Source organism: Parasteatoda tepidariorum, chromosome 9 (assembly GCF_982258835.1).
Source record: "Parasteatoda tepidariorum strain Cologne lab strain chromosome 9, Ptep-v5.0, whole genome shotgun sequence".
Classification (NCBI taxonomy): domain Eukaryota; kingdom Metazoa; phylum Arthropoda; class Arachnida; order Araneae; family Theridiidae; genus Parasteatoda; species Parasteatoda tepidariorum.
In genome coordinates this window covers 90,676,163-90,688,311 of record NC_141763.1, presented here as the reverse complement: position 1 = coordinate 90,688,311, position 12,149 = coordinate 90,676,163, and the positions used below count along the sequence as shown (strand labels likewise).

Below are 12,149 nucleotides of genomic sequence, written 5' to 3'. Positions count from 1 at the left end.
TACCAAATGATTTTAATTAAAATCGTTTTCTTTAAACCAACCGTTTTGATCGATGGATATACATCTAATTTGGTATACACGTTTTATATGGACCATGGGAAAACTATTTTGCAATTAAAAATCAGCTCAAAGTTCTTTTTTTTCAATACGATGCAAACCAAAAATTGTGCTTGTTTTAAAACATTACTTTGAGTTTGTACTTTATATTATTTTTTTACGTTCGGCGAAATCAAAGCCCAAAGTAAATGAATTGTTCGTAATCTAGGTTACTATACGTAATTTGAAACTTGCAAAGACAGCTTTCATCCAAAAAAAATATCATTTTACCTTGTTTACAAAAAAAGGTGAATGATTTGGAAAGAAAAATTTAGTAAAAACGGAAGGTGATTAGGAAAGTACTGTTTGCTGCGTTCTGCTTAGGGAACAGCAGGTTAGGTCCCATTGCAGATTTTAAACTACCTCTACTTCTGGTTATGTACTTATTAAATTCCAGAAGATGTTGATAACACTGAACGGCTAGAAAGCAAAATTCAACTTTAGTTAAAGTTTGATTTCAAACATGTTATCTCATTTCACGTTTTATGAAAGATGAACAGTGTTTTTTTAAAACTTCAAGAAACAAGTTTTTGAATTAGATTAGTACTCTTCTAGACTTGCAATTTGTGAAACACAGAGTGACCCGTAGTCACCATCCTTAATATATATTTTTGAACTCTTCGCCGAAAATGAGGTCAAATAATTCACGCACTATAAATCGAAAATTAATATTAAAGCAAAAAAATAAATAAAAAAATAATAAATCAAAACAAAAGTGTTGTCTACTCACTATTGAGGAAGGGTGAAAAAGAAACAATAAAATCTTTTGTGATTGACGCTTTGAATGAAAGAGAGGAGTTGTAGAAACACCTCTTACATTCATCGGGTAATCAAACTGGTTTTTTATTATTTTCATATCATCTTCATCGTTATTGATTTCTCAGATTTCAATAGCGTTTTTGCATCTTTCTTGAATCTTAATTTGAGATCTTGATGTCCAGACAATTTCCTACATTTTAACTACGATTCTAAAAATAAAACAGTAAGGGTGGTGATTATATGACACCGTGCAATACTCTATTCTGTGAATCAAAATATTTTATAAAGAATCTCATACAAAGTTATATTTTCATATAGGTGGCTCTCCTCTATGATTGGACTCTTAGTGATTGGAGTTTGCCTTATTATGGTATTTAGTCTTATTTTACTTTTTTTTTCTTTACACACACCTTAATCATCAAATAAAGTTTTAATATAATTTTTCAATTTTAAAAAGAATTATTAAAACATGTTTTTTGTAAATTTCTACTTACTATATTTCTATTATTCTACTTCTATGCTTATACTTAGTTTTTTTTTCTTAATACTTTTGCAGATTCCATTCGCAACTAACATAACGCACCTCATCGTACCCAACGCAGGAATTGGTTTTGCAATCGGTAAGATATCAAGAAGAGTGAAGAGCACGGGGGTTCGTTCCCCGCATCTCCACAATTCCATTTTCGCCGACCGGACTGTGTAGGGGTCAGGGAGCTTGCCTTGCATCAGAAAGGTTCTGGGTTCGAATCCCGGGCAAGGCATGGATGTTCTTTCATTCTCTGTACTATCTGTCCTTATTGTGGGAGCAAAGTTGGCCCACCTAATAGGGTACCCCTGAAAGAGTGGCCAACAAATCTGCTCTGTAAAGGCCTGAACTGACGAAATATTAACACACGTAGGCATTGGAAATAAAATTTTAAAAAATTAAGAAGATCCTGAATTGAATTTTTCAAATATTTAATGTTTTTAAGGAAATAAAATATTTTTTTCTCTGTGTTATTGATCTAAAAAGTAAGTAAGAAAAGTTGTTCACTTCTTTCAGTTATTTCGTCGTATATTTTGAGCGGTATTTTATTTTTAAAAAAAGTTTGAAACTAGTGTGTTTATCCAATTTGCTTCATGTTTATTCAGATTTTTTTAAATTATGCTGTAATTAACGATTAAAATTATGCATACTGATTGATGTTTTACTAGATATAAAAACACGAGCATTTTACCTTGCTGTGCTCAGCAATTGATGTATGTTAATTTTTTTTATTCGAAATTAAAATGATGAACGTTTCGTAATACTGTGTTTAATAGCTATAATGATGTATGTTTATTCATTTTTTATTAGAGATTTAAATGCTAAGAAATTAGTCATAGAATGTTTAGAAATAAGAATATTATGCATTTTGCAATGCTGCATTTAGCAATTAGAATGATCAAGATTTTCGTTAAGCAGTATTTGGCTATTATGCTGTAAATTTAGTTAGTCGATTTTAGTGGTCATAATAGTTTAAATTACACAAAATAAAAAGGTGAGAAACTTAGTTATTCAAGGTGTTCACTTTTTTATTGAGTGCGCTTTACAATTCAGCTTTTATTTGTGGTATTTGTGCTATTCAGTTATATGTTAATATTATAAATTATATTTATTAGATAAATACACTGGACTTTTCATTTAATTATTGAGTATAACTAATTCCTTAACATTATATACTTGATTTGTTTTTTAACAAACAATTATTCAATATCTACTTTGAAAAGAAAATACACTTGCAGACATAAGTACTTAAATGTGATCTTATATTGATGACTAATTATTCATCTATTTTCTCTCAGGTATGGTAGATTCTTCCATGATGCCTATGCTAGGCTATCTAGTAGACATAAGACACACGTCTATATATGGAAGTGTATATGCCATTGGAGATGTAGCTTTTTGTGTTGGCTTCGCAATAGGTAAATATGCTTTAAAATTAATCACTAAATGCACGATATAAGTTTTATTTTAAACTAATCAAACACCACATCTAAAATCGAGTGTGTGTATTATTACTTTGGCTGATAGATCAGAAAACAAGATTTCAATTTATCAGAATAACAATGTATCAAAACTTCTGATGAATTGAATGTATCAGAACTTCTGAATAAACCGAGACTAGCAGTATATCAGAGCTTCTAATAGGCACACTGAGAAGTGTGTCAGAACTTATAATAAACAGAGAACAACTATGATTCGGAACTTCTGATAAACAAAGATCAGAGATGCATCAGAACTTCTGATAAACTGAGAGTAAAAATGATTCGGAACTTTTGATAAATTGAGAGCAATAGTGTATCAGAAATTCTTATGAACTAAAAGCTGTAGTGTATCAAAACTTCCCTTAAACAGAAAGCAGCAGCGTATCAGAACTTCTAAGAAACTGACTGAAGCAATGTATCAGAACTTCTGATGAACTAAAAGAGCAGAAGTGTATAAATTTAAATTATACACTTATAGTATCAGAACTTCTGATAGGCACTGAGAAGTGTGTCAGAACTTATAATGAACAGAGAGAAACCATCATTCGAAACTTCTGATAAACAGAGATCAGAGATGTATCAGAACACCTGATAAACTGAGCGCAACAATGATTCGGAACTTCTGATAAACTGAGAACAACAGCGTATCAGAACCTGATAAACAGAGAGCACCGGTGATTCGGAAACTTTGATCAACTGAGAGCAATAGTGTATCAGTAATTTTTATTAACTAAAAGCTGTAGTGTATCAAAACTTCTTTTAAACTGAGAGCAATAGCGGAATATCAGAACTTCGAATAAACTGACTGCAGGAATGTATCAGAACTTCTGATGAACTATAAGAGCAGAAGAGTATAAATTTAAATTATACACTTATGGTATCAGAACTTCTGATAGGCACTGAGAAGTGTATCAGAACTTATAATGAACAGAGAGAAACTATTATTCGAAATTTCTGATAAACAGAGATCAGAGATGTATCAGAACTTCTAAGAAACTGACTGCAGCAATGTATCAGAACTTCTGATGAACTAAAAGAGCAGAAGTGTATAAATTTAAATTATACACTTATAGTATCAGAACTTCTGATAGGCACTGAGAAGTGTGTCATAGCTTATAATGAACAGAGAGAAACCATCATTCGAAAATTCTGATAAACAGAGATCAGAGATGTATCAGAACTTCTGATAAACTAACTGCAGGTACGTATCAGAACTTCTGATGAACTATACGAGCAGAAATGTATAAATTTGAACTATTTAGAGAATGGTCATGCATAAATATAAAATTAATTATTGTATATTAATAGGTCCTATGATGAGTGGAAGCATAGTAAAAGCTATTGGCTTCACAGGGTGAGTTTGCATTTTTGAAAATTCTTAAGTATATTAAATATTTTTCACTCTCAGAAAAATAGGTTCTACATTGAAAAATAATATCAGTATCTTGTAGCATAGTGCAAATTTGCTGCAACTTTTATAAGATGTTAACTTGGATCATCATTCGCCGTTTAAGTAGTTAAGTTAAACCATAGTATCGCATAACCAAGTTTAAGAAGTAAGATAATATATTTACACTTAGCATATTAACGTTGCAGAAACTGCAGTGCAATAGAAAAGTCAAAGTAAGCAACAAAAAATTCAAAATTCAGATTTGTACATATTTGGCATCTTTATATGGTAAGCCACATATTTCAAAAACGGTATCTGTGGCAGTGTGGCGTGGGTAATGTTGCTCACCTCCATGAGTTAGGTTCACAGGTGCCCACTCGGTAACGTAAAATGTGCAACACTTCCGGCATCTTCCGAGATGAAGATGTTCAGTGCCTGCCATCGAGAAGAAAAAAAAAAGTCTATAAAAAAAACTTCAAAAACAAGTTTTATCAGTTTTTTGAAATTCTATATCAGCGTTCATAGCATTAACAATAGAAGGAGACAAGTTGTCAAACCACTTTTCTCGGAATCAATTGTGAAGCACTTACGTTTTTTTGCGAAATACGATACCACGCTCTTCGAAATATCTAACGCTGTTTGCTCATTTTAAGCATGTTACGGTATGTCACTCCACTCAGCGTGTATCTAAAGCATACTGACTCATGTGGTATGTTATTAAAGAATATATATATATATATATATATATATATATATATATATATATATATATATATATATATATATATATATATATATATATATATATATATATATATATATATATATATATATATATATATATGTAGATTATGAGTCACAAAATTAAGCATGCATCCGCTTTCCATTATTAAAAGAATCGAATTTCACAAAATGATTAGAACAGGTTGTTTGTTTGTCCCGTTTCACGTGGTGAGGCTTGAGATTAAGCGAAGTCTTTCTTAAAGAATTCTTCATGTTTCCCTAAATTAATAATCAAGGAAAAAAATTCGTTTTCTTCTTTCAATGAATAAATGTTTTCATAAAATACATGCTTCTCTTTATCAACCTTATTTGGTTATTATTAAGTATCGACTATTATCAATTATCGATAAGTATTAATTATCGAACTATTATAACAGTATTGGATTATATTAGAAAAACAAAGTGTAGAGAACACCGGGCAATGGAACTTAACCTTAAAAAAAATATCAGTGCTAGAAAAACAAGGCAAAAGCTTTTAATTAAAAAAAAATCTGTGTAAAGAATCCTTGACATGTGAATTTGGCAATGGTTTTCAGATTTATGAAACATTAGTGTAATAATTAGTATTAATAACCACATCTCTAATATCCCTTAAACAACACCGATATTTTTCTTAAATTATACTTAATAAAAGAACATAATTTAAAAAGAAAATCTCCCTAGTAATGAAAAAAATAAAAAAAGTATTATAACCTTAAATTTGATGATGCATTGTGTTCGGCGTATAAATGATATTTTGAAGCAAAAGTTACATCGTTAGTTTACATCGTGAATTATTATATCACCGCCTTAAGCGAAAATACTAAGCGAGTCATTTTCCCACAGCCAGATTGAAAACAATTTTCGTCCACCATCTCAACGGTAAACGTCTAAATAGGAATATTAACACGACTCTACAATAATTTTTTAAAAACGCATATTAAACACTTCTTTCTTGTTCCTGTCAAAATGTCGGGGTGATGTTTCACCCTATAATTCTAGTGCCCGTGATATTTCCGAGCTGGTATGCTCAAGAGTAAAATGTCAAAACATATAAAGCAATCCATTTTTTATGACCGGAAACATATTTATTTCTCAACCCATACACCAGATGGCAGTGCCAGACTATTTGCCATGGGTTTAGAGATATTTTATTTTAAACTAGATGTCAGTATTCATCAAACATGTAAGTTAAAAATTAACCCTAAAATTGAGTATATATATTGTATATATACTTAGTTTTATAGAATTTCCTTGAATAAAAAATCGGCACTTTTATGACCGTTTACTTCAAAATTATGCGCCCATTAAGTTGTTAATAAAAAATTATTACCGTGTCTTATTCATGCCATTTCATCGTCATCATCATCCTGGGTGCTACATACCTTACAAAGCCCCGATCTCCTTTAAGATCTTAGACCATTCTATTCTGTTGTTCGCCATTTTCTTGTAGTTGGCAATTTTAAATAAATTTAAGTCCTCTTCTGTTTTCCATCTAAGTATTCACCTAAATATTAAACCTCTTGGTTTAATATATAGGTGAATACGTTCATTTATGACTTTATTACTCGTATTAATGACTAATACCATTAAGACTTTATGCCATTTTCTTCTTTTTATTTATAGTTTAGTGTGGTGCATAGCAGTTGTTAGTTTCGTATATGCTCCTCTAATGTTTCTATTACGAAAACCACCTGGTAGAGCAGAGGATCAAGTAAGTACCATCAATTCATAATATCAGTAATTAGTGGAAAAAATGAATAGTTGGGGAACCTATAAGTCTCTTTATGTACAGCGAAGGTAATACTAAACAGTCACCACAAGTTTATTTTATTATTAAATGCTAAATATTACGTTAGGTAAGGTTACATAAAAAATTCACATTGTTCACAGAGCTATTCAAAACTATTTATTCAATTTTGAATTTCAAGTAGCTGGAACCGCTCATGTGATCCACATTCAACTCTCCCGGCAGCTCCTTCCCTCGACAGGTACGTTTGCCCGACAATACGAGTGCATATCATACATCATCCAATCATGGGCAAGCACCTAGTTCCAATTTTAAGGCTATATCCTTTAATAGCCATGGTAAGAATGCCACGTAATTTTGACACTGGTCAGACCTCAGCTGCTACTTTTCTCTTTTCAAATTTTCACAACCAACGGGAAAACTTTCAGCCACAACACGACAGATGAACGTTTTGACCGGTTGTTTGGTCGACCGTTAGGATAGAACTCACTTACCACTAGTATCACTCACTTACTCTTATATATATATATATATATATATATATATATATATATATATATATATATATATATATATATATATATATATATATATATATATATATATATATATATATATATATATATATATATATATATATATATATATATATATATATATATATATATATATATATATAGGATATAAAAAGTATATACTATAATAATATACTATATCTGCGTAAAACTAAACATCTACTTATTAACTAATTGTTTTATACATACATTTAGAAATTCTGTGCAATTATTTTTTAAACGAATTAATTAAAAAAAATTATATTTGGGACAATCGTCTCTATTTTACTTTATTAAGTAGAGTCTTGTTCTTGACCAGTGGTCCCTGAATTACACAGATATGTATCGTGTTTTGACTTCCGAAATTTTTTATTTTCTGAAATTAAATAAAGGATGTGATGGTTCCAGCTAGTTTTTAGGCTTAGAGAATTTCTGCTAAAAGATTTTTTTTTTCTTCACAGACAGCCCTGAAAGATACGGCTGTACGATACGTGAGCTATACCAACGATGAATCGCCGGAAGAGGATGACACCAGGAAACAAGCCATACAGCAGCAACAAGCATGGGTAAAATGATGAAACGAAATTCTAAACGATGCCATTTTTTTCTGAACAAAATGCCTCCTCCTAAATCCCAATGCCAAAAAAAAATATATATTTAAACTCATATACCAACGAACCATACGTTCATTGTTCTCGAAAAATCATCACTTTGCCAAACTGCGTTGTTACAAACCAGGGACGAAGTAAAAAGAATACCTGATATACAAAGTATTATTGAAAGCCAACAAAGTATGGTAAATCGCATCGAATTTTGGCTCTGTTATGATAAATCGAGGGAGAGGGCTGAAGTGTTGGGAATGCTTTCTGTGTTGCATAAATCTGTGTCTTTATGCAGTCATTGTATTTCACATAAATATTATTGTTGACTGTTGCTTATATAAATTATTACGAATGTGTTAAAAAAATTTCTTAACAAGCCTGTTGTAAATGTATGATGAAATTTCCTCAAATTGTATTTTGAAGTTATAACTTATATTTATAATCTTTATCAAAATCATTTAATGCCATATTTCTAAAAAATACAAGCTTAGCCAAAGTAATTCGCACAGTTTCAAAGAACTTCTTATTTACAAGCAGACGACATACAAGCAAAAGGTGGTGCACAGAAAGATACATCCACTCATCAAGTTCCTGGAACACACTACATGTATTCAGTGCGTACAACTTCGGTCGCCAAGAACATATTCCAAAATGACCCTGTTCCATCCATATATGGATGGTGTTTTCAATAGAAATGTAAACAATAACAATCTCGAGCTCGGGACCTACTCTAGTTCCGGTTAAAAAGTTTGCAGCTGCTTACTACATGTTATTCTGATAGGCGATGTTTTCAAACGGATAATTTTATTTTCAATAAAAGAAATAAACTAGATAATTTCTGAGCTCAAATCTGCCGTATTTCATAAGATATTAATGTTATTATGTAATTCTGGGGAGTTTGGAGTGAAAATTTGTTTTAGTTATTTTGTTATTTATTATTAAAAAAGGTGACATGGTTGCTAGATTTTGAATAACTCGCTTTTTTGGCAGTCTTGATTTGGCCGTTGACTGTTTGTTTGTGTTGCAAGCTGTGCACCATTTTACGTTAGTGTTAACACTTTTAGTATTGTAAACAGTATTGTTAGCATTGTAAACATAAGTAATAAGTAATCAAATACATTGTTTGCAAGAATCTCAAAACACAATGATGCCAAATGGCTTTAAAATACAACTGAAACAGTAACCCGGAAATTTAGGCAGTCCAGAGCTTGCAGCGCTCCCTAGTGTAGAAAACATCATCCATTAAACAGCATGTTACCATTAATGGCCGTCACAGTTCTGTTTTTTTTGGACATTGTTTTTTTATAAGTTTGTGAACCTCCAATGGCAACAACCCTACAGAAACTTATCACTCCTGCTGTGACGGGCATTGATAGTGACATGCTATTGAATATGTGGATGGAACAGGGTTACTTTGGAATGTGCTTTTGGTAACCGAAGTTGCTCACATTGAATACATGTATTATGTTCCATTAACTTGATGAGTGTATGCATCTTTCTCTGCATCAACTTGTTTGTATATCGTATGATGGAATTTTAAAAAAATGTTTTGAAACTGGATGGATCAATTAGTCTAATATTGTACAAAAAAATACATTATGTAAATTCCGAGAAAAACTGTATATTGTATTAGTTAAAAATAATCACGTTTTATCTCAGGGGTGGCTTAACAGTAGTGTATGCGCCAAACGTGGTACATTGGATGAAGTGGAGCTTCTCTTTGTTCTGATATTACCGAAAGTGATTTCTAGTTTTTAACCCTTTGCGGTCGCATTAAGTTTATACACGGGTGTCATGCTGGTCGGAATTAATTTTCGCTGAACAAACAATAATAAATAATAGGCAAGATTATGAAGGGAAAATGAAATTTATTAGCTCTTTTTTAAACTTTAGATATATATAACTCAATAATATGTTTCAATTTTATGTAAAAATTTTATAATTTATTTTATAGTTCTCCATAATGTGGTATCTTTCAAAGCTGTCTTTCCAATATAAAGCCCTGGTCTTCTGGAACACTTGTCGAAAAAATAATTAGTTCGGCGTCGTCCGCCTTTTATTTTTCTGTTTAAACATACAGAACAATCTTTACTCTTCATATTTGCACAGTGCTGCAATATATGTAGTTTGCCATTAAGCTGTGGCTAACATCTTTGCTGTGGTGGCTGAGAGCAGATATACGACTGGAATGGTATAAAAGCGTTGGTGGCTGAAATTAGACATACGACCGTAAAGGGTTAATTTTCCTATCTTAATTCTATGTCTTCTTTAAGATCATTGCTTAATTGAAACTTTAAGATTTAAGTGCATAAGGTAAAATTGTAGTTTACATAAAAATCTGCCAATTACTAACCATTAGGCGCGATACCAAATTCACGAATCTGAACAACGTTGGTGAACAAATTGGTGCAAAGGTTGACCACCCCTGCCTTAAATCGATGGAATATTTTTGCGAATTACTTATATCTGTGTAATTCTCGAGAGTGTGAACCAGGGTCCAAATAATATCAAACTAAAATAAGAACTTTTCGTCGTTGTAAGTACACACCAAACAAATAAAAGCATCATTACGATTAGAGTAGCCAAACCAAACTTTCAAAAATGTGTTATAATCATCATTGAGGAAACTACGGAAATAAATGAAATATGAATAACAAATAAATCAAATAGGAATCTGAGCTATTGCTATGAATATTAGCTGTGTTTAAATTTAATCTCAAAACACTCAAACTGAATCGAAATGAAATGAGAATACAAATTTCTTGAGCTACGTAGTGTGTCTCAAAAATCCTGTGTGGCTTATTGTTTGCTTTTTATGTACTTAATTGCTCACTATTTAGTCTTAAATCATACAGATGTGATGGCTGGTAATACAATCTTTAATGTTAACTTAACTCATTATTTATTATGTAAATATTAATGTTTGTTGCTGTGTCATTATGAGTGAGTGTTTTTTTTTTTAAAAAAATCGAACTAATCAGGCAAGGTTGGATGCATAGAAATTTTTCATTTTGTTGAATTCAGCGATTCATGCAACTTTAGGTCACGCCAAATGTGCACCATACATACCGTGACTTTTTTTTTAGCTTCTACTCATTAGTATGTAAAACCTTTGTAATTAATTGCTGACACAAGATTTTGACAGTCGAAGCCTAAGCTTTATTTCGAAATTTTCGAATGACCTTTGACCTTTAAGACAAAGGTCCATTGTTTATGTTTTAATAGTTATTGCGTACATTTCGAAAAAAATATTGCCCTATGTAAAGTGGTGTGCTTTTCTCAAAATTCAGTATTAAAACCCAACAATTTTTCGCATAAATAAAAAAAACAAAAACGTGTGTCTCATAGTTTTATATAAAGGAAATATTCGGAAAATTTCAACAAAATTAAAAATATACTGCATCTAATCTCGTCTGACTCTTAATAAAAATGACTCTTAAGTATCAATTCAACATTTATGTCCATCTTTAAAGCTGCAATATTTAATTTGGGGCGATTTTTTATTGGGGACATAAAAACATGTTGCATACATAAATAAAAAAAATAATTTCGGCATTCTTTGTGCATTAAAACGAGAAAAAAGTAAATATATATATATATTTATACAAAATTTTATCCAAATGTATTTCACTTATAATCTTAATAAAGAACAAGTTAAAGTATCAAAATGATAAAATATGCGCTGTTTACTGAAATCACCATCCTTAATCTCTATTTTACGAACCACTAACAAAACTGAAGATATAAAATATACAAATTAAGGTCCGGAAAATAATATTTAATTTTTAAAAACAATATTGAAATTTTCTGGAATTGATGTTAAGAATGAGAAAGATGAGATAAATGGTGAGAGATGTTGAAAAGTGGTAATTATAATTACCTTTAAGTTTCAATTAAAAGGAAATCGAAATTTTTTTTATACTTTCACTTCCGCCTTCTTCGTTAATTATTTACCATACTTCACAGGAGTTTTCCTTTGCTAGCTTGTTGGCTATATTTGAGAAGATATCTTTTTAGCTGATGTCTGGGATGGGTTATTCTTGAGGTTGTCAGATTTTGTAACAGATAAATACTAATTGGCGACCTCTGTTTTCTTGCTTATGATTATTTTAGACAAAAATTGCATTAGGTTCGGTTATTACAAAACAGAAAATGCTTCTAGAGATATCGGCTCTTAGTTGGCAAAACATTTACATTCTTTTTTAAGATAATTATTATTTTCCATTTTC

The 12,149-nt window shown here is 30.9% G+C and overlaps 1 protein-coding gene across 1 annotated transcript in view; it reads left to right on the top strand.

Moving 5' to 3' along the window:
• Positions 1-8,256, top strand: part of LOC107437267 (synaptic vesicular amine transporter-like) — a 95,898-nt gene extending 87,642 nt beyond the window's left edge. The window contains exons 9-14 of the mRNA XM_087152331.1: positions 1,174-1,225; positions 1,412-1,475; positions 2,680-2,799; positions 4,171-4,216; positions 6,641-6,728; positions 7,780-8,256. Of these exons, the coding sequence (XP_087008457.1) occupies positions 1,174-1,225; positions 1,412-1,475; positions 2,680-2,799; positions 4,171-4,216; positions 6,641-6,728; positions 7,780-7,893 (484 nt within the window). The 3' untranslated portion in view covers positions 7,894-8,256. The remainder of the gene's footprint in view (positions 1-1,173; positions 1,226-1,411; positions 1,476-2,679; positions 2,800-4,170; positions 4,217-6,640; positions 6,729-7,779) is intronic.
• Positions 8,257-12,149: the final 3,893 nt, after the last annotated feature.